The 23820-nt window shown below is 35.2% G+C and overlaps 1 protein-coding gene across 8 annotated transcripts in view; it reads left to right on the plus strand.

Annotated features, from left to right (window-relative positions):
• Positions 1–23820, plus strand: part of SNX13 (sorting nexin 13) — a 159561-nt gene that overhangs the window by 63139 nt on the left and 72602 nt on the right. For all 8 annotated transcript variants that reach the window (XM_054559055.1, XM_054559053.2, XM_054559054.2 and 5 more), the window contains 4 exon segments: positions 1608–1729; positions 1817–1918; positions 3782–3870; positions 8946–9029. In XM_054559055.1, the coding sequence (XP_054415030.1) occupies positions 1608–1729; positions 1817–1918; positions 3782–3870; positions 8946–9029 (397 nt within the window).

Consider the following 23820-nt stretch of genomic DNA (forward strand, 5'->3'; position numbering starts at 1 on the left):
TACACAGATTGTGATTTTTTTTTTAAATAAGAAAAAAGAGTTTCTAGAGACTGCTAGGTTTAAGTTTTTATTTTAGGTTTATGTTGAGACTGAATATTGTTACCAAGTTTAGTTATATGCTTATATGCATGGCTCTTATATTCTAAATAATGTTAATTAATTCATCCTCGGATTACTGAGCTTAGGGATCCACCTTTTTATGTTAATTTGTTTTCATGTTCATATACTTATGGCTTTCTCTTTAGTTTCATGCATACAACAAACGTTAGTGTTAATAACTTATTTTTTACTTGAAAACAGCCATTTATTTTTCAACATCATACTGACTCTTTAAGGCTTTTTTTTTTTTTCCAAAATGTAATAGTAATTAAGTCAGCTTCTTCACTAGCCTTTTTATTGTATGTGTGGGTAATTACCATAATGAATTATGGTGTACTTTTTTGGTTCCTCCATTGTCCAGCATCTTCATGAATAGACTCTTTGTTTTCTATCTACTTGGTATATTCCTGGGTGAATTAATTTTAGTGCGATTTTATGAAAAAGAACATTATATTAAAAAATCACCCAATCCAAGGAGAGAGATAAATTGTTTTTGAGTTATCTATTGTGTTTTTTACCTGTTTCACTGGTATACTGAATTAACAGTATCTTTTGAGGTCTGTTGCTTTTGAGATAGAAGACTAGGTGACTTCCTAAAATTAGTAATCACCTTTTTCATGAGTATTCTAAAGGCTTTTATATGTGTGATATTTTACATCATTCTTCGTACCATTTCCTTCTAATTAGTTATTTCTAACGGTTAAGGCTTTTTTTTTTTTTTTGGTGCGATAGCTCTGTTACCCAGGCTCGAATGCAGTGGTGTGGTCACAGCTCACTGCAGCGTTGACCTCCTGGGCTCAGGTGATCCTCCCACTTCAGCCTCCCTAGCAGCTGGGACTATAGGTGCATGCCACCATACCTGGCTAATTTTTGTAATTTTTGTAGAGACAGTTTCACCATGTCAACTAGGCTGGTCTTGAACTTCTGGACTCAAGTGATCCTCCTGCCTCAGCCTCCCAAAGTGTTGGGATTACAGGCGTGAGCCACTGTGCCTGGCCATGGCCAAGTTTTTAAGTGCTAGTGTATTCAAACAGAACGTTCAGAACACGTGTTGCATAGCTAAAAAGATGAATGTGGAGAATTCAGAAAGAGTTCACAAGAAACCAAGAAATGTTTGAAATGCTCTTTTAAAAGCAAACAAAACTATTCAGAATTCGTTATGTATTCTTATGTTGGGGCTGAGAAATTACATGGTATACTGTTGTCAGATTCACTTCAAATTTAACTGGAAAAAAATTAATTTCTTTTTCTATTTTAAGTCTTTAGATAGTAGTTTTAAGCTTTGGCACATAAAATAATTCAAGTAATATTGTTAGAAGACTTAGTGAAGTAGATTTGATTTACTTTGGATCTTGTGAAACAATACTAACAGGTAATAATGAATGAAAATCTCAATTTAAATTTACAGTCTCAGATAATCATGTCGTTTGTCAGTAGTCATTAAAATGAATTTATATTTTCTGATAAAGCATTTATATAATCCTTTTATGTAATGTGTTTTTTATAAGGTCAAAAGAAATAGACTGGCAACCTTATTTTACTACACGCATTGTAGATGATTTTGGCACACACTTACGAGTATTCAGAAAGGCTCAACAGAAAATAACAGAGAAAGATGATCAAGTAAAAGGTAATATCTTTATTCCATTTGAAAACTAGGATTTAAAAATCTGTTTTCCTTTCATCATTTTATATATCTTGAATTGTTTTTCTTTAGGTACAGCAGAAGATCTTGTAGATACCTTCTTTGAAGTTGAAGTTGAAATGGAGAAGGAGATTTGCCGTGATCTAGTGTGCACTTCCCCCAAAGATGAAGAAGGTTTTCTTTCAATTTAACTTTTTTGACAATAGTAGCTGGCTAGAGTCAAGTTAGCAGAACCAGTGAACAAATCTAAGGGTAAAATTATTCTTACTTAGGGCAGGTAGCATAGTAAAGATGCTATTCATTTTATTTTATTTTGTAACTCTTAAAAGTAGTTTCCAGATTCTGTTTTCTTCTTTAAAGGTCATCTTTAATAATTACTGGTCCTGGCTGGGTGCAGTGGCTCATGCCTGTAATCCCAGCATTTTGGGAGGCCGAAGGGCCTGGATTGCTTGAGCCCAGGAGTTCAAGACCAGCCTAGGCAACATGGCGAAACCCTGTCTCTACCAAAAGTACGAAACATCAGCTGGCTGAGGTGGGAGAATCACCGGAGCCTGGGAAGTCAAGGCTGCAGTGACCTGTGATCATGCTACTGCACTCCAGCCTGAGTGATGAGAGTGAGACCCTGTCTAAAAAAAAGAAAAGAAATTATCAATCTACTTTTAAAATATAGCAAACACAAACATTTTATAACTGATTTTTTTTATCTGTAGTAATTTCTCTTCCTCTTGAATTTATTATTTTTGCTTCAGAAGTATACTTGTTACCATAAAATATTTCCTAAGGGAATGATACAGTGATTTCAAATAAAATTTATAGATTTCAACGGGCTTGTCTTTTATTGGTAGGAGTTTACACTAGACAAGTTTTAGCTGAGGATGTTATCTTCCTCAGTTTTGCAAGTATTAAGTCTGTTAATTGGCACAGTTTTAAATTAAGAGGATCATTTATGCAATTATATTCCCAGGAAGTGTCAGCATAGGAACAACTATAGAAAAGCCCTTCTAGTTGTAGAAATTGTTTTCTTAGATTTTGAAAATGTTTTAAATATTTTTATTTATTTCCTTTGTTCTTCCTTTCTTCTTTTCCCTTTTCTTTTTATGTTTATTGTATAATTCAGCTTTTAATGGCCAGTTTATTAGCACTGTTAAGAAGTATAGTTGACACTTGAACAGTGAGAGGGTTTGGGGTACTGACTCTCTGTGCAGACAGAATTCTGTGCATAACTTTTGACCCCCCAAAACTTACATACTAACAGCCGACTGTTAACCATAACCCTTATCAATAATGTAAACAATTGATTTACACATAGACTAGTATCTGCATATATTTTATGCATTCATGGCATACCTTTTTGTTAATTTTTTTTGATATTTCTAGGCTGTGCGGTTCATCTCTGAGTTTTTTAAATTGTCACAAATATCTAAAAAATTTTCCAATATATTTACTGAAAAAAATCCACATATAGGTGGACCTGAGCAGTTCAGACTCTTTGTTCAAGGGTCAATTTATATTACAGTAACTTAGAATGTAACACATAGATATACTGATGTGCAATACTTTTATGTAAGTTGAGCTCTCTTAAATCAGCAGAATAGAAGAGCGTACTCTTTTTTTCCTTTGTTATAGCCTGCTGAGATGGTGGAGGTTTTTTCTTGAAAGAAGAATTACAGCTATATTTTTAAATGTGTGAATAACTTTTAAGTATGGAAAGCTAATTAATGTGTGGTAGAATTACAAAGTACCTGGTCCATCTAAAACTATTTTGGGAAAAAAGACTTGTAACGAAATTTTTTATGATTCAAAAAACTGGTTAAAACAGCAAAATTAAAAAAAATTAAGTTGATTAATGAATAGTTACTACTTGGAGAATAATGAAGGAATTTTTAATGAATACTGATGTGTACTAATTACTAAAATAATAAGCCATTATAACCAGGGAACTGCTTATTTCTACCTTTTTTATGTATCTTATATATCAAGAGGAAGTGTAGACTTTATATTTTCTAATGTTATGATAGCTACTTTTTCTATTTTTAGGATTCCTAAGGGATTTGTGTGAGGTCTTACTATATTTATTGCTACCTCCTGGAGATTTCCAGAACAAGATCATGCGATACTTTGTCAGGGTAAGCTTAAACTCATACCAGATCATACCTGTAAAAAAACGTAGAGCAGTAGTTTTCAAAATTTTTGGTCTTAAGACCCTGTTACACTCTTAAAAATTATTGAAGACTCTAAAGAGCTTTTGTTTATGTGGGTTTTCTTTAAAATATTTACGTATTATAAGTGAAAACTAAGAAATTTTTAAAACATGAAAATATACAAGCATATGTTTCATTACCTGATAGATCGATACCATCATAGCATTATGTAACTTTGTAAAGGTCACTGTGTGTACATGAAAGAACAAGAGTGAAAAGTTAAATAATGTCTTAGCATTATTATGAAAATGGTGTTGAAAGGGTCACCTGAAACCCAAGCTTCTGAGGGAACTTCAGGTTTATGGAAACCTCCCCCTAATCCCCCAGAAGTCTCTGGCCCATAGTTAGGTGCTTTGGTTTTTGGTTATGACAAAAGTTTGTTTTAAATTTTCTTATACCCTAGTGTTATCTAAATCAGGTTAGATAAAAATAACATTTTTGGACAGAAACTTTAAAAACTATGCAGTTAAGATTATGTTTTTTAGCAATTGGAAAATTAATGTCAGATGAGAATAGTAGTCTTGGACTCCTTATTCCCTGAGTATAAACCTTCAGAGTAAAGTTCTGTGTGTAAATTTAAAGGAATAACATTTGTCTTTGGCTGCTGGTAATGATTTAGAAATGCTGGCTACATAAGACCATGTCCTGGTTGAATGCGTAACATGAAAGTTTTGAATTTTCCTGAAAACAAAAGCTTATGATCTCTTTAGTCTGTCCTGCAAAATAGGTAACAATTCCTGAGACTTGCTTTTATGCTTGCATGATATTGTTTATAAGCAATACCATCAATTTCCTAACATCTACCTAACTTGAGTTCAGTGTACTTCTCAGGTATGTTAATGGTACTTACGTGAAGTAATAGAAAGTGCTTAGTTTTGATGGGAGGAGCCTGATACATTAACTATATATTGTTAAGGCCAATTATTTGGGCTGGTCATTATCAAGGGTGGCAAGTACCTGGATGTCTATCACTAGATTCATATCTGCCACTGAAGGAAGATAATACTAGTCAGATACAGTTCATGCAGAGTATCCATTTGGCATAATAATCTGTTTATATGTTACTCCAGCCAGCTACTGTTACGTGGGATGTCAGCATTATTTCGCATGTCTTGCCATCTTTTCCTTCTTGAAACTCTATTTTCTCCTTTCTTTCATGTCACTGGTCTCATTTTTAGTCACCTTTGTTTTCCTTTTTTAGTCATGTTTATACTCCTTAACTTCCTTTCTGCTTAAATTTTGATTATTCAAGATCTTAAGCCCCAGGACTTTTTCTTGCTCATCCATTACTGTGGCTTTAAATGCCTTTCCAAATGCTAATGAGTTTGAAATTTATAGCTCTATTTCAGATTTACCTTCTGAGCTCCGGGCAACTCTGAGCTGCCCTCTTGAAGTCACCACTTGAGTGACTCACAGCTTTTTAAAACTTAAATGTCCAAAGTGGAAGTCTTATTCTTACCTCCATATCCTGTGTGCCTTTTAATCTTCTCTCCATCCTAATAAGTGGTATGATCATCTAGTAAATTTTTCAGATCTCAAGTCCTTCAAGAGGCTTATAGGTTCGCATGTAGTGTGTGGCCTTATGTACCTCTCTAGCCTTCATGCCAAGCAATGTGAAGGAAAACCAGAACTGGACAGTAAGTGTAGTAAAAAACAGACCTTATCCAGCAACTGTTGCAGTAGGGGAAAAGTGACCTCGGTATAGGACCAAACTCAATTCTGAATAAAAAAGAACAAGTTGGGATTTATAGCCAAGGAGCAGGCTGGGGATCAGTGGATGGAAAATTACTAAAAGGAAACATCAGATGTAGTGGGAATTCTGGTTAAACAGACTTAATAGGATTCTTGTTGAAAGCAGGATGGGATGTTCAGATACAAAGGGTGGGAACTGAGGAATTTAAGGTGAGGGAGGTCTGGCTAAACCCACTTGATAGAATTCTTGCTAAAACTGCAATGAAAAGATGAACAGACATGGAAACTCAAAGGTTAAGGCGTAAATGGGTGGAGGATTCAGAGGAGCCTAAGTTTGGTCAAGGATAGTCTTTGTTAGTGGTCACTATACTCCAGCCACACTGGCATTTTCCCCCACAAGTGCCATTTTCCTTCCTGCCTCTCTAATGTCCTTTTTTTCTCTGTTAAGAATGATTTCCTCGGCCAGGCGCGATGGCTCACGCCTGTGATCCCAGCACTTTGGGAGGCCGAGGTGGGTGGATCACGAGGCCAGGAGATCGAAACCATCCTGGCTAACTTGGTGAAACGCTGTCTCTACTAAAAATACAAAAAATTAGCTGGGCATGGTGGCGGGCACCTGTAGTCCCAGCTACTCGGGAGGCTGAGGCAGGAGAATGGCATGAACCTGGGAGGCGGAGCTTACAGTGAGCTGAGATCGCGCCACTGCACTCCAGTCTGGGCGACAGAGCCAGACTCCCTCTCAAAAAAAAAAAAAAAACCCGATTCCTCTTCTTCTGTCAGCTAAATTGTATTCATTCTTCATATCTCACTTCATGTCACTTCCTTAGAGATGCCCTCCCTGACCACCCAATCTAAATCTCCCTCATAATTCCCTGTTATTATGGATAGTATCCAATTGTTTTCCTTCATAGCATTTACCATATTTTAAGATGGTAATTTGGTTGTTAATTTGATACCTCTTTCTCCCAAATGAATTGTAACTCTAATGAGGACAGAGATTATATCTGTATTTATCATAAATATATACTTAGTGCTTAACATAATACCTGGCACATAGCAGATGCTCAGACAATCAGTTTTAATGCAAAAGGAAACCCATTTACCCTCTTGATGGCTGTGGTACATATGCTACTGCAGCTTCTTGAAGATTAAGTTGACTCCTAAGAGCCATGAGTGAAAATCTGCCTTGTTACAGGAAGTTACTTAAAATAAGTAGGATTTTAATGAGCACATTTTTTTTTAAATAAATTTCTCTTTTAGGCCAGTATTTTATTACTTTTTGGTTGAATCTAATTGAGTGAGGATAATTGCAGACCATGCATTCAGCAAGTCAGTTTTTTTTCCTTTAGCTCTTTCTTTGTTTTCTTTTGTCAGTAATTCTAAAATTTCTCACAGGATAGTTTTGTTTAGATTAAATAACAGATGAAAGAGTTTTAATTTTCTTTGTACGGATACTTTGTATAGATTGTGTAAGTCACAGTATTTGAGATAATTGCTATTTAATTGCCTCTACTTTCTTGCCATTACTATGTTTTATTCCTTTAAAGATATGGCTTCAATGATTTTGTATCTTTGAATACATGATTCAATGTATTGAATCATGTTTGACAAACATTGCTGTCAAACATGTTTGACAAACATTGCTGTCTTCTAAAAATTTGGGATCTTAAAGTAGGAATTATGTGAAAGTGGCTACTTGCTTGGAATATTTAGAGCTCTCACTAGGACCTTGAGTCATGATTAGCCCTTGACTAACCAAACCCTTTAATGTGACAGATTAGAAGTTTTCTAATACAAATCGACTCATTGCACCAACTAATAAGAAACACAAAATTTAATCAAAAATTTTCCCCAGGTGTTTTTTTCTCCTTTTGAAAAGAAACATTGGAAAAAGTGTGTGTGTGTGTGTGTTTGTGTGTGTGTGAATTTTCTCCTAAGAAAGTACATTTTAAAATTTGAACATGTGGCCAGAGACATAATTTGAAGGAAGGAATTACATACGTAAATACAATTTTAAAGAAGTAGGAGACTAAAACTAACCTTGAAAGAAGCTATTTTTTGTCATTTCAGACTGTAGTGTCTCCAAAGACATTTCAGAAAAATTACTGGCGCCTCCATTAGTGCTTTTTGGAAATACTGATTCATCATGGGGGTAATAGTTGGCAGAGACTTATACAGCTTACAAAAGAGACTTGTACAGTTTACTAAAAATAAAGACCACCTTCTGTGATCCTTTACTTAGAAAAATTATACATCCTGTTAAGCTTGTTATTTAACCTCCCTCAATATTCTTAAGAAATTAGGTTTCATAAATTTATATATTACTGGCACTAAAGGGTAATACCAGGTGAAATCATTGTATTTATAGAATCAGTACTAAACTCTTAGTTTTTTTTCTATTCATTTATCAAATGCCTGCCATGTTTAAAACAATGACCTTGAGAAGATGGGATGAGGAAGGTAAATATTTTTGAGAATAAATAATTCAATAGATAAGTTGACCAATTCCACTCATGTAGAGTGTTCCTAGATAGTTGCCTCTATTAGAAAAATATAAGACATAATTACAGAGAAAATATCAAGTGTTAAAGGCTATAGATACAGGGCATGAGTATTTCAAGCATATTTCTGTTGGAGTGATCAAGATTTATTTAATAGGGTAATTAATTCTGCAGTCAGTTTTTAAAGGAAGGGCAGAATATTAATGCACAGGAGCATAAACAACTGCAAAGAATGGGAAGGTAGATTTTAGAGAATGTTGAGTCGATTAACATATCTATTATTTTCAAAATGTTTATTAGGAAACTATTCAAACACAGAGAAGCATAGAGAATAATACAGTAGACATTTATGTACCAACCACCTAGATGTAACCAGTGTTGATAATGTACTATAGTTGCCGTTTCCTCTCTTGGTAGCAGTTCTAAAATCAGTGTGTATCCTTTCCTTTTCTTTTATGTTTCTATAGTTTTAATAAAGATAAATGAATCCATAAACACTGTTAGTCTTATATTTTGTCTTTTTAAAGTTGACATCAATGCTAACATGCTAGAGGTACCATCTTGCTTTATTTCACTCCACAGTTGTTACTGTGGAGATGTGTCCAAGTTGATATAGGTAACTTTATCTCATTTATCTAAACTGAGGCATAGTAGTTCATCTTTTTATAAGACTGTGTTGCTTATCAAGTTTTACTTACATGTATATCATACTTTTCTTACGTAACAGCATTGTGTTAGAATATTTACATTATGCTGTTGATTTCAGAAATAGATTAAATTTGTTTTTGTTTTTTACTTTTTTTTCAGGAAATCCTTGCACGAGGAATTCTTCTTCCATTAATAAATCAACTCAGTGATCCTGATTATATTAATCAGTATGTCATATGGATGGTAGGTGCCTTTTAAAATTACAACTCTGTTTTAGAAATAATTTTTTAAATGTAAAAATACAGTTGGGAGATAGGGTGTTTAAGCAGTAATTTATTAAAGAAATTAAGTAAAGTGTTTCTGAAGTAATCTCTGTGTTTCCAATATTTTTATTTGCTTATATTTTGAATGTGTTGACCAAATTCTCTTTAAGAATTTTGTTGATTATCTTCCTTGCGGTTATGGTGCTACTACTATTTCTTTAAAAAAATAGAATATTTTACTACCTGTGTCTGTAGATGATGAGTATTTTTAATGGCTACTATTTGATTTTTAAATACAACTTGGGATTTGAACTACTTTACATGTAACTCACATTTTATACTGTATAATGGGGAAAATATGGAGGACAGAATAGTAGAATGAGAACCAGAAGATCTGTATTCTAGATGCTTCTGTAAGTTGCCTAATGTCTGTAGTAGTTAACTCAATAGTTTTCTCCTGTCAGTCATATCAAAGACTTAGTTATTACTAAGTTCACAAGCCCTATTTTTTTTTCTTTATAATGTATACTTTTCCTTAATAAACTCATGGTCAAGGAAGAATTGTAAATGGACCACCTTCTGGGAATACTTTGATACCTACTTCTAGATCTTCGATTTATATTCTTAAATCTGGGATTTCTACTCTACATTTGTCTTCCTTTAACTCAGTGTAGCTTTCTTAAGAAAGAATTACGTGATTGTTCTTTGATTTCCCTTAGGCATTGTCAGACTTGCCATTGTTTTATTTATTTTTTTTTACTTTATTTTTATTTATTTATTTTTGAGATGGGATCTCACTCTTTTCATCCAAGCTAGAGTGCAGTGACAATCTTGGCTCACTGCAGCCTCTGTCTCCCTGCCTCAAGTGATCCTCCCGCTTCAGCCTCCCAAGTAGCTGGGACACAGGCATGCACCACCACACCCCGCTAATTTTTTGTACTTTTGGTAGAGACATGGTTTTGCTATGTAGCCCTGGCGAGTCATGAGCTCCTGAGCTCAAGCGATCCGCCTGCCTCAGCCTCCCGAAGTGCTGGGATTACAGGTGTGAGCCATTGTGCCTGGCTGCCGTTGTTTTATTATTGTTGTTGCAAAGGTTTACCCTTCCACCAGATTGTAGTACCTGCAGACAAAAGTTGTTATTAATTGTTTATTTCTGGAGCCTTTCCTGGAGACCATGGAACTTGATTCTTCTTTTCCTTTGTGAACTTTTTTAGACTTTGCATTAGGCACTATAAAAGCTTTGAAAATACACATATCTGCACAATTAAAACTATAAAAAAATGAGTCTCCTTTGGCTAGGAACTCAACTCCTAAGAAGTTATTCTAAAGTGATAATCAAATTTGTGACAATCTATATTTAAAAATTTTAACAAGTTTTTAATTTTTAAAAATTACGGATATGTAAGAGTTGTACATATTTATGGAGTACATGTGATATTTTGATATAAGCGTACAATGTATAATGTTCAAATCAGGATAATTGGGGTATCCATCATATCCAGCATTTATCACTTCTTTGCATTAGGAACATTCCAATTCCACTCCTATGGTTATTTTGAAATATACAATAAATTATTGTTAACTGTAGCCACCCTGTTGTGCTACTGAATGGTAGATCTTACTCTTTCTGTCTGTGTTTTATACCCATTAGCCATTCGTTCTTTATTTCCCTTCGCAGCCTCTGGTAAAGAAACATTATTTGACACTGTATCTCCATGAGTTCAGTCTTTGTTTTGTTTTGTTTTTAGTTCCCACATATTTGGCCTGCTGTGCATGGTTAATTTGACTTAACATAATGTCCCCCAGTCAATATTTCATTCTTTTTTTAATGGCTGAATAATATTCTATTTTGTGTATGTACCATGTTTTCTTTATCCATTTCTTTACATACTTGCCAGCATTTGTTATTGCCTTTCTTTTGGATAAAAGCCATTTTAACTGGAGTGAAATAGTGTCTCATTGTAGTTTGTATTTCTATGATGATAAGTGCTGTTAAGCATTTTTTAATAACCTGTTTTCCATTTATATGTTGCCTTTTGAGAAATGTCTATTCAGATCTTTTGCCCATTTTTAATGGGATTCTTTTTTTTTTTCCTATTGAGTTGAGTTCCTTATATATTCTGGTTATTATTTCTTTGTCAAATGGGTAGCTTGCAAATATTTTCTCCTATTCTGTGGATTGTCTCTTCCCTTTGTTGATCATTCCCTTTGCTGTGCAGAAGCCTTTTAGCTTGATGTGATCCCATTTGTACATTTTTGCTTTGGTTCCCTATGCTTTTGAGGTCTTATGTAAGAAATCTTTGCCCAGACCAATGTCATGGATTGTTTCCCCACTGTTTTCTTCTAGTAGTTTTATAGCTTCACATCTTAGATTGAAGTCTTTAATCCATTTTAAATTGGTTTTTCTATATGCTGAGAGATAGGGGTCTAGTTTCATTCCTCTGTGTATGGATATCCAGTTATCTTGGCACCATTTATTAAAGTGACTGTTTTTTTCCCCAATGCGTATTTTTGGCACATTTGTAAAAAGTGAATTTACTGTGAATGTGTGGGTTTATTTCTGTGTTCTTTATTCTGTTCCATTGGTTTATGTGTCTGTTTTTATGCCAGTACCCTGCTGTTTTGGTTACTGTAGCTGTGTAGTATAATTTGAAGTCAAGTAATGTGATGTCTTCAGCTTTGTTCTTTTCTGCTTAGGATTGCTTTGGCTGTTCTGGGTCTTTTGTGGTTCCATATATTAATGCATTTTGGGATTATTTTTTCTATTTCTGTGAAGAAAGTTATTGGTATTTTGATATGGGTTGCTTTGAATTTGCAGATTGCTTTTTGTACTATGGACATTTTAGCAATATTGATTCTTCCAATCCATGAACATGGAGCATCTTTTCATTTTTTTTGTGTCTTCTTCAATTTATTTTATCAGTGTTTTACAGTTTTCCTTGTAGACATCTTTTACTTCTTTGGTTAAGTTTATTCTTATGTATTTTATTTTATTTGTGATTATATGGGATTACTTTTCTTGTTTTCTTTTTCAGATTATTCAAATAGAAACACTGTTGATTTTTGTATGTTCGTTTTGTATCTTGAAGCTTTACTAAATTTGTTTGTCAGTTATTTTTTGTTGACTTGTGTTTTAGTCCTCTCACTAAAGATATGAGTGGATTGTACACCACAGTTGCAGTATTATTCTGTAGTTGTCTGTGTACTTAGTATCAATGAGTTTTATACTTTCAGATGATTTCTTATTGCTCATTAACATGCTTTTCTTTCAGATTGAAAAACTCCCTTTAGGATTTCTAGTAAGACTCATCTGGTATCGATGAAATCCCTTAGCTTTTGTTTGTCTGGCCAATACTTTATTTCTCCTTCAGAGTTGACAGATAAATTTGCAGGATATGATATTTTAGGTTGGAAGACATTTTTTTTTCCTTCAGCACTTTGAATGTATGAATGATCCCACTCCCTCCTGGCCTGTAAGGTTTCTGCTCAGATGTGTGCTGCCAGTTGTATGAGAGCTCCTTTGTGTTATTTGCTGCTGCTGCTGCTCCTCCTCCTCTTCTTCCTTTTCCTCCTTCCCTTTCTTCCCTTTCCCCTCCCCCTTCTCCTCCTTCTCCTTCTTTTCCTTCTTTTTGCAGCTTTTAGGACTCTTTATTTATCCTTGACTTTTGAGAGTTTGATTTACATGCCTTTGGTCATCTTATTTGGATTGAATTTTCTTGGTGTTTTTCGACCTTCTTGTACCTGGGTATTCATGTTTTTTTCTGGGTTTGAAAAGTTCTTTGTTATTATTTCTTTGAATAAACTTTTTACCCAGTCTCTTTCTTTACATCCTCTTTAAGGCCAATAAATCGTAGATTAGCCCTTATGGCACTGTTTTCTAGATCTTGTGGGTATGCTTCATTTTTTTTCAGATTCTTTTTTTCTGTATATATTTTTGTATAGCCTGTCTTAGCTCGGTTCTTCCTTCTGCTGGACCAATTCTGCTGTTAAGATACTCTGATGAATTTTTCAGTTTATCAGTTGAATTTTTCAGTTCTAGAGTTTGTTTATTATTTCAGCTTCTGTTAAATTTCTCAATAGAATTCTGAATTCCTTCTCTGTGTTATCTTGAAATTCTTTGAGCTTCCTCACAACAGCTCTTTTGTATTTCATGTCTGAAAGGTCACATATTTCCTTCACTTCCAGAGTGGTCAGTGGTGCCTTATTTAGTTTCTTGAGGTGATGTTTTCCTGGATGTTCTTGGTGCTTGTAGATGTTCATTAATGTCTGGACATTGAAGAGTTAATTATTTATTTTAATCTTCTCAATCTGGGCTTATTTGTACCATCGTTGTTGAGAGGGCTTTTCATGAAGTCAAAAGGGATTGAATGTTGTAACCTAAGCCTATGGTCACTATGCTATTTCAGCACTAGTGGGATCCCTAAGCCCAGGAATACTGTGACTCTTGGAGAGTCCTAAATACACTGCCATGATGCACTTCAGTAAGATAAAGGAGAATTCCCTAGGTTACCAGACGAAGTCTTTCATGCTCTTCCCTCTCTTTCTCTTAATTACAAAGGGTCTCTTTCTGTGTAATGCTCCCTGGAGTTGGGGAAACAGTGACATGGACACTGTCATGGTCACCATGGCTGGCACTGTGCAGAGTTGCACCTCAAGCCTCGCAGAGCAGCACAGTACTGGGGCTTGCCTAAGGCCTGTGGCCACTGCTGCCTGGCTGCTGCTGATATTTATTCATGGCCCAGGACCACTTTAGTCAGCAGATTGTGAATTCTGCTAGGGACTGGGTCTATCTCATCAGGGCAACAGCTTCCCTTCTGGCCAAGGGTGGGTCTAGAAATGCTGTCCAGGAGGAAAGATGTATATTCTTGGGTTTCGGAATCTGCCTGGTTTTTGGTTTTACTGCAGCTGAGCTGGTACCTAAGTTTTAAGACACAGCCCTCCGTATTCCTCCCTTTCCTTCCTCTGAGTGGAAGGAGTCTTTGCTGGAGTTACACTGCCTGGAAGTGGTGGAGGGATGACACAGACACTCTGTTGGCCACCATAGCTGGTGTTACACTGGGTCATACCCGAAGTCTGCTGACCGCTGAGAAGAGTGTATGTAGCACCAGGGCTTCCCCTAGGACTGCAGTGCTTGTGGCCTGACTGCCACTCATATTTATTTAGTGCTCCAGGCCACTTCAGTCAGCCCATAGTGAAGCCACCTGGATTCGAGTTATTCCCCCTGAGCTGAAGAATTCTGCTCTGGTTCAGGGCTGGTCTAAATGCTCCTTCCCTGGGTGCTAGTGGAATTCTGTCCTGTGCTGTGACAGAGCACTTCTCAGTTTTAAAGCAGAGTTCTATACTCACTTCACTCTTCCTCCCACAAGCCCACAGATTCTCTTTCTGTGCTGTGCTGTCCGGGGTTGAGGGGAGGGTGGTGGAGGCAATGCGAGACTGTCTTTCCTACCCTTTTGAATGCCACTTTCCTTGATATTATGCTCAAACCAGGTACTGTGATCACTCACCTAATTTTATGGTTCCTGTGAAGGTGCATGGACAGTTTAATATGGTGTTCCTGTGGGGAGGATGATCGCTGGAGGGCTCTACTTGGCCACCTTGCTCGGCCTCCTCCAATAATGTATATTTAAGACCATTCATAGCAGCATTGGTTATAGTAGCAAAAAATGGAAAGCAACTTAAATGTCCCAAATAGGGGATTAGTTAATATATAATAACACATTGATACAATTGAATACTGTATACCCATTTAAAGTCATGATAGTCTATCTTTATGAACTTGAAAAATTGTTCATATCTTTTGCATGAAAAAGATAACTAAAATTAGCATATATGTTAGATAAATATCTCATTCTTTAGAAAAATATACTTATTAATGACTAATTCTCATAGGATATACACTGAAATGTTAATAGAAAGGTAATTTTTCTTTTTTATGTATTTCATTTCACTTGCAATGAGTATGGATTATGTAATAAAATAGTATGTTTTTAAGCGGTAGAAACTTACATGCAAAATTTATAAACATTTAAGTTAAAATTCAGGATAAATAATAATAAAATTTGTTTAGTAGTACAGAAAATGGATACTGTATACTAAACTTAAGTAATCAGGATATAATTATTAACTCTGGTCCAAAAATGGAAGCAAGTTGAACAGAATGTTATGGTTATCTCTCACTCATGGGATTGGGAATTATTTTTATTCCCCTCTGTCTCTATACATATATTTTTTAGTGTTCAGTTTTCTGTTCCTGAGCATGTATTAACTGCATTAACTGTAATTACGTATATAGTAAAAACATTTTGGAGTGGGCTTAACCTATATTCTAAAAATATTTCAAACTGTTGGGGGCAGCAAATAGCTGAATTACTGATGGTTCTGCAGAAACCTCACTTCTTTACTCCTCAAGAAAGAATTTGACTGAGAGGCGTAAGGCAGAAAAAGAGACTGAGGTTACGTTTCAGAGCAGGAGTGGAAGTTTATTAAAAAGCTTTAGAGCAGGAAAGAAAGGAAAGTACACTGGAAGAGACCCAAGTGGGCACTTTGGAGGTCAAGTGCCCTGTTTAACCTTGATCCTATGATTTTATGTACTGGTCCACTTCTGGCATCTTGCATCCCTTTTCCCATAATTCTTCCCTTTGGGTGGGCTGCCCGCATGCACGGTGCCCTCCTTACACTTGGGAAGTGAGCACACGCAGTATGTTTAGGAAGTTGTACCCATTTCCATCTGAGACTTTCTTCACTTTTCTGGGGGCATTCCACCAGAAGGTCATATTCTGTCATTTTGTCTCTCAATGCACATCCTCGAGCTCAGTTGACTGTTTCCTGAGATTTTATTGGAAGCTAGTTACCAACCTCAAGTGTTTTTATCTGTTTGGGAAATTGCCACTTCCTGGTGCCTGTGACCAGTGATTACTTTAGTGTGACAGCTGTGGACCATCAGGAAATTGCCTCTCCCTGGTGTGGGCTGTGAATTATTTTTGCAGTTATCACACTGTGTGTGTGTGTGTGTGTGTGTGTGTGTGATAACTGTATGTGTGATAACTGCCAAACCCATCACCTGATGGCTGCCTGACATTCGTGGCAGGGGTGGGGTGAAAGGGGTGCTCTCCTGCCCTGCCATATTTTTACTTAATGAACAAGAATGCAGTCCCTATTGTACTGTGCAACAAAATGTCAGGAATAAAAATATCTGTGCATGGGGGTGCATACTTGTGGTCCCAGCTACTCCAGAGGCTGAAGTGGGAAGATCATGTGAGCCCAGGAGATCAAAGCTGCAGTGAGCTGTGATTGTGCCATTGTACTCCAGCCTAGGCAACAGAGCAAGACCCCATCACAGAAAAAAAAAAAGAAAAAAAAGACACAAATGGAAACACATACTATGTTCATGAAGTGACCTAATATTGTAAAGACAGCCATACTGCCCAGAGCAATTTACAGATTCAGTGCAATACTTACCAAAATCCCAATGATGTTTCTTTGCACTTCACCCTTCCTGATTTCAAAACCTATTACAAAGCTACAGTAATTAACTGTATGGTGCTGGCATAAAGATAGAAATGTAGACTTAGTGGAACAGAATAGAGAACCAAGAAGTAAGTTCTCATATGCATATGCAAATAATCTGCATAGATTTGTATCAAGGCTACAAAATGGGAAAGAATAATCTCTTCAGCAAATGGTATTGGGAAAACAGGATAGCCCCATGCAAAAGGATGAAGTTGGACCCTTAACCTTGCCCTGCATGTAAAAATTAACTCAAAAGGGATTAAAGACCTGAAATGACAAAACTCCTAGAAGAATATGTAAGGGAAAAGCTTCTTAGATTTGACTATGATTTATTTGATATGATACCAAAAGCTCAGACAAAAATAACACAATAGTGAGTGAGAGTATATCAGACTAAAAAGCTGCCCAGCAACAAAGGAATAATCACCAGAGTGGAAAGGTGCCCTATACAATGGGAGAAAATATTTGCAAGCCATATATTGGATTAGGGATTAACATCCATCATATATAAAGAACTCATACTACTCAACAACAGGAAAAAGAAAAGTATTTAAAAATGTGCAAAATAGTGTAATGACATATCTCCACAGAAGTTATACAGATGGCCAACAGTAATATGAAAAGATGCACAACATCCCTAATCATTATGGAAGTGCAAATCACAACCATAATAGTAAATGAATTATCTTACAACCATTTGGTCACTATTAAAAGAAAAAAAAAAATAACAGGTATTGGCGAGGATGTGGAAAAATTGAAACTCTTCCGCACTATCGATGGAATGTAAAATGGTGCAGACACTTTGGAAGACAGTTTGGAGGTTCTTCTCAAAATTGTTACCGTATGATCTAACAATCCCACGTCTAAGTCTCTATCCAAAAGAATTGAAAACAGGATCTTAAAGGGAAATTTGTGTAATCATGATTGTAGTATTCACAGTAGCCACGAGGTGGAAATAACCTTAAGTGTCTATCAACAGATGAATGCATAAAGAGAATGTGGTATATACATACAGTAAAATATCATTCAGCCTTACAAAAAAAAGGAAATCCTGTGTATCCTACAACATGATGAACCTTGAGAATACTGTGTTAAGTGAAATAAGCTTATCACAGAAAGACAAATACTGCATGATCTCTCTTTGAGTAGTCAAACTCTAAGTAAAATGTTGGTTGCTGGGATCTGGGAGGAGAGAACAAACAGGATTTGTTCAGTGGACCTAGAGTTTCAGTTTTCAAGATAAAAGATCAGAGAACTGTTAAAAGCAATGTTCTGATAGTTTATACCACTGTTAACTTAAAATGTTTAAGGTGATAAATTTTATGTTTTCTGTTTTTGACCACAGTAGAAAAAAGAATGAAATGAACAAATTATCTTTCAGAATTGTAAATTATCTTTCAGAATTGTATTATAGTTTTGCCTTTCCAGTAGCAGTATTTTATAGTTCTGGTCTTTCCACATTCTGATTAACATTTAGCATTGTCAATCTTAAATTTTAACTTCTCTAGTATGTGTGAATTGGTATTTTGTTGTGTTTACTTGCAGTTTCTTTATTACTAATGATACTGAGCATCTTTTCCTGTGATTATTGGCCTGTTTTGTATCTTTTTTTCAAGTGCTCATTTTCTCCCCATCTGTTTATCTTTTTTAAATTGATAATGTAAGAATGCTTCGTATATTCTACATATAAGTTCTTTATCAGCTATATGTATTGCAGATATTATTCCGTAGGTTATGACTTGGTATTTTTTCTTGTTCAGTGATGTATTTTGATGACAGTTTTAAAATTTCGATGAAACATAATTTCCCAATTTGTGTTCCACAGCTAAAGTATTTTTTTGGTCTTCTCTAGGAAATCCTTGTTTATTTGAAGATTACCAAGTTATATGCCTATGCTAAGTTTTATAATTTTTACTTCTATGTTTTGTTCTATGATTTATCTCACATTTTTTATGTGTGTGGAATATGACAGTTTAGATTGATTTTTAAAATACAGACATCTAGATATTCTAGCACCATTTGTTGAAAAGACTTTTTCATAAAAGTAATTTCCTTGGCACCTTACTAAAATATCAGTTTGCTCTAATATGTTTGGTTCTGATTCTGGACTCTTCTGTTGCTCTCTTTGTGTACCCATATGCAAATATCATACTTTCTGATTACTTTAGCTTTATAGTAATATTGAAATGGGACAGTAAGAGTCTTTTACACTTGTTCTTTTTATCTAGGATTGTTTTGACTATTTTTCACATAAAATTTATCAAAGGTTTAGTTTTTATTAAAAACCTATTAGAATTTTAACTGTGATTACATTGAATCTATAAATGAATTTAGGAAGAATGGATATTTTAACATTTTGTCTTCTTATCTAGGAACATGGTATCTCTCCATTTATTGAAGCCTCTGTAATTTCTCTCAGCATTGTTTTGTAATTTTTAGTGTTTATGTGTCTTTCACATTTTAAAAATAAATTTTTATAAATATTTTATATTTTTGATGCTGTTATAAATGTGATTTGTTTCTTGATTTATTTTTCAGATTGTTTACTAATGACAAATGGAAATGATACTGAGTATTATATGTTGATTTTGTATTCTGCAACATTTTTTGGAATCTTTAGGTTTTTCTAAATAGGTGTTTATGTGGTCTGCAAACAAGGACAAATTGACCTTTTCCTTTCCAATTTGGATACTCTTTATTTCTCTCTTGCCTAATTACTCTGGATAAGACTTCTAGTACTAGGTTGAATAAAATTTGTAAGAGTAGGCATCCTTTTTCTCCTGGTTCTTAAAGGAAAAGCTTTTAGCTTTTCTCCACTCAGTATGATGTTAACTGTGAGTTTGTCATATATGGCGTTTAATTGTGTTGAGGTATTTTCCTTCTATACCTAATATTTTGAGAGATTTTATTTTGAAGTCATGTTGAATTTTATTGAATGCCCTTTCAACATCTGTTGAAATGATAATGTTTTTTGTGCTTCATTCTGTTAACATGTATTATGCTTATCGATTTTCATATCTTTAACCATTCTTGCATTTCTGTGATGAATCCCACTTAATCATGGTGAATAATCTTTTTAATGTGTTGTTGAATTAAGTTTATTAGTTTTTTTTTTTTTTGAGACAGAGTCTTGCTCTGTAGTTTAGTGGCGCCGTCTCAGCTCACTGTAACCTCCACCTCCCAGGTTCAAGCAATTCTCCCCCTGCCTCAGCCTCCCGAGTAACTGGGATTACAGGTGCCTGCCAGTGTGCCCTGCTAATTTTTATATATTTAATAGAGATGAGGTTTCACCATGTTGGCCAGGCTGGTCTTGAACTCCTGACCTCTGGTGATCTGCCACCTCGGCCTCCCAAAGTGCTGGGATTATAGGTGTGAGCCACCGCGCCTGGCCAGTTTACTAGTATTTTGTTGAGGATCTTGACATCTGTGTTCATCAGGGATGAGCTTGTAGTTTTCTTTTTTTGTTGTGTCCTTGTCTGGTGTTGGTGTTAGAGTAATGCTAGGCTTGTAGATTGAGTTTCAAAGTATTCCTTCCTCTTTAATTTTTTTTTTTGGGGGGGGTGATATGTATGTTTATTGTCTTGATTGTGGAAATAGTCAAGAGTATATAAAAATCCCCTAAATTATGAAACTAAAATGTTAAATATGTACAGTGTATTGTATATTAGACACACTTTAATAAAGCTGCAAAAATAATTCCTTCATCCACAAAATAAACTTACTATTGATAAAGTGAATTTTTTTTCGGAGCCTGAAGACTGAAGTTATAACGTTGATTTACGACAAATTTTTAAATATATCACCAGAAACTTTGGATTTGACCAGCTTCCTTGTTGCCTTTTTGGTGTTATCCACTTACCTCTAAATTCTGGTTTTCATATATAAGATAATTTTTTTTCTTTTTATTTGAACTTTTACAAACCCTAAGAAGAAACTCTAAAGGGCTACATAGCTAGGAGGTAGTGTTAATTAGACAAAACTTGGTATTTATTTATAGTCTGATTATCACTTCAAGTTCTTAAGAAAAAGTTAATTGACTATAATAGGTCACATTTTCCTTGGATGTTGTTTTCTTTTAAATAGTTGTTATCTCATTCTGCACAAATGATATGGTTAGGATGATATATTAGTGTGATGGTATTTGGAGGTGGAGCCACAATCATGAAAACGTGTTTCTTGTTGATAAAGCATTCTGAGATAGGTGAGGTAGTTCTCCTTGAAGCCATAACTTAGCGCTTTGAGTAGCTTCCATTTTGTTGCTTTAACATCTCAAGGGAAGAGAAAGAGCCTGGTGTCTGGATTCAGATTTTGGTAATAATGGAGGTGGAATTCATCCCTTCTGCTCACTTTCCACTGACCTTTACCAGCACCTGGCCCCAATTAAATTGCAAAGAGCTGGTAGATAATACATTCCTTCCAGACCGGGAAGAGATAGAGGATTGATAAAAATCTGTCCAGTCTCTGCATTTGATGGATGATCTACAGCTTAAAATTCTTACAAACTTGTGAAAATTACTTGTTGCAGAAGTAATAGCCAAACATCAAAACTATTTTAATTAAGAATGGGAGTGGAGAAAATCCAAGAATTTTAGGTATTTTGCTTATGTTTGGAAAGTTTGTAAATTCGTATTGAGTTGGAAACACAAGTTTCAACTTAAAAGTGTAGCAGAATCAGAAATTAAGTTGTGTAGAAATCTGTGCATTGTTTTGTTGTTATTGTTGTTTTCAGACTCCTTGACGTGGCTTTATGAATGAATTATAAAATGAGGTTTCGGCAACTCCTTTGGGATTCTAAATATATAAGATGCAGTAAATAATACAAGACTAGACTCTTCCTTCCTCTTTAATTTTTGGAAACATTGAATAGAATCAATATTAGTTCCTTTAAAAATAGTTGGTAGAATTTAGCAGCACTGAAGCCATCAGGTCTCGGGCTTTTCTTGGATGGGATACTTTTATTACTGCTTCAGTCTTATTACTCGTTGCTGGACTGTTCAGATTTTCTATTTCTTTATGGTTTATTGCTGGTAATTTTATGTGTCAGGAATTTATTCAGTTCTTCTAGGTTTTCCAGTTTGTTGGAGCATAATCATTTATAATGGTCTCTGATGATTCTTTATATTTCTGTTGTATCAGTTGTAGTATATCCATTTTCATCTCTGATTGTATTTTTTTTGGTGCCTCTTTTTTTCTTAGTCTAGCATAAACATTTATTGCTTTTGTTTCTCCCTTTAAAAGATCACTTTTCAATTCAATCTTTTGTATTGTTTTCTTAGTCTCAATTTCATTTATTTTTTTATAAATCTTAATTTGGGGTTTGGTTTGTTATTGCTTTTCTAGTTCCTCGAGGTGAATTTTCTTTTTCTTTTTCTTTTCTTTCTTCCTTTTCTTTCTTTCTTTTTTTTTTTTAAGAGAGTCTCACTCTGTCAGCTAGGCTGGAGTGTGGTGGCATGATCACAGCTCATTGCAACCTCAACCAGGCTCATGTGATCCTCCCAACTCAGTTTCACGTGTAGTTGGGACTACAGGGATATGCCAGCATACCTGGCTAATTTTTTTATTGTTTTGTAGAGACAGGGTCTTACTATGTTGCCCAGCTGGTCTTAAACTTCTGGCTCAAGTAGTCCTCCCACCTCAACCTCCCAAAGTGCTGGGATTACAAGTGTGAGCCATATACCTGGCCTACATTCAGCTGCTCTATGTCTTTTAATTGGAGAATTTAGTCCACTTACATTTAGTGTTACTACTGATAGGTAAGGAGGTAACTATTTTCTAGTTGTTTTGTAACTTCTTGCTTCCTTCTTACTGTCTTCTTTTGTGGTTAAGAGATTTTTCTCTGGTAGTATGTTTTAATTTCTTGCTTTTTAGTTTAACTATTAACAGGTTTTTGGATTGTCATTACCATGAAGCTTACAAAAGATACCTTAAATTTATAACAAGTTATTTTGAACTGATGACAACTTAACTTTGATTGCAAAGAAAGAAAGAAAATTGTAAAGAACTTTAAACTTTAATCCTCCCACATTTTGACTTTTGTTGTTTCAGTTTACATTGTTGATATTGTTCAGGGTCCACTTCTAATTCTACTTCTCTTGCCATTTCTACCACATCTGTGATGACTTCCTTCACTGAAGTCTTGAACCCCTTAAAGTCATCTCTGAAGATTGGAATCAACTGCCAATCTTCTGTGAATGTTGATATTTGCCCTCATCCCATGAATCATGAATATTCATAATGGCATCTAGAATAATGAGTCATTTCTAGAAGGTTATCAGTTTACCTTGTTCAGATCCATCAGAGGAATCACTATCTAGAGCAAATATCCATAGCCTTACAAAAAATGCATTTCCTAAATAGTAAGACTTGAGAGGTGAAATTACTCCTTGATCCTTGGGCTGCAGAATGGATATTGTTTTAGTAGGCATGAAAACAACATTGATATCCTTCATCAGAGCTCTGGGGCGACCAGGTGTGTTGTCAGTGAGCAGTAATATTTTGAAAGGAATCTTTTTGTAAATGGTACATCTCAACAGTGTGCTTAAAATATTTAGTAAACCATGTTGTAAACAGACGTGCTATTATTCAGGCTTTCTTGTTCCATTTCTGGAGCACAGGTAGAGTAGATTTAGCATAATTCCTAAGGGCCCTAGGATTTTTGGAATGGTAAATGAGCATTGGCTTCAACTTAGAGTCACTACTAGCCTCTAACAAGATACTCATTCTGTCTTTTGAGGCTTTGTAGCCAGACACTGGCTTTTACCCTCTAATTGTGAAAGTAGTAGATGGCATCTTTTTTCCATATAAGGCTGTTTTGTCTACAGTGAAAAATCTGTTTAGTATAGCCACCATTATCAGTGATCTAGACTAAATCTGGATGACTTGCCATATAGCTTCTACATCAGGACTTGCTGCTTCACCTTGTACTTCTGTGTTATGGAGACAACTTCTTTCCTTAAACCTCCAATGTCTGCTAGCTTCAAACTCTTCTTCTGCAGTTTCCTTACCTCTGTCAGCCTTTATAGAATTGAAGCTATTCCGGTCCTTGCTCTGGAATAGGCTTTGGACAAAGGGAATGTTGTGTCTGGTGTGATTTTCTGTCCTTTACCACTAATACTTTCTCCATATCACCCATAAGTGTTCTTCACATTTATCATTCATCTGTTCTGGAGCAGCACTTTTAATTTCCCTGAAGAACCTTTTTTTTTTATTTTTTGCATTCTCGTATTGGATAATTGTTTAGTGCAAGAGACCAAGCTTTCAGT

The sequence above is a fragment of the Pongo abelii genome, chromosome 6, assembly GCF_028885655.2.
Source record: "Pongo abelii isolate AG06213 chromosome 6, NHGRI_mPonAbe1-v2.0_pri, whole genome shotgun sequence".
NCBI lineage: Eukaryota > Metazoa > Chordata > Mammalia > Primates > Hominidae > Pongo > Pongo abelii.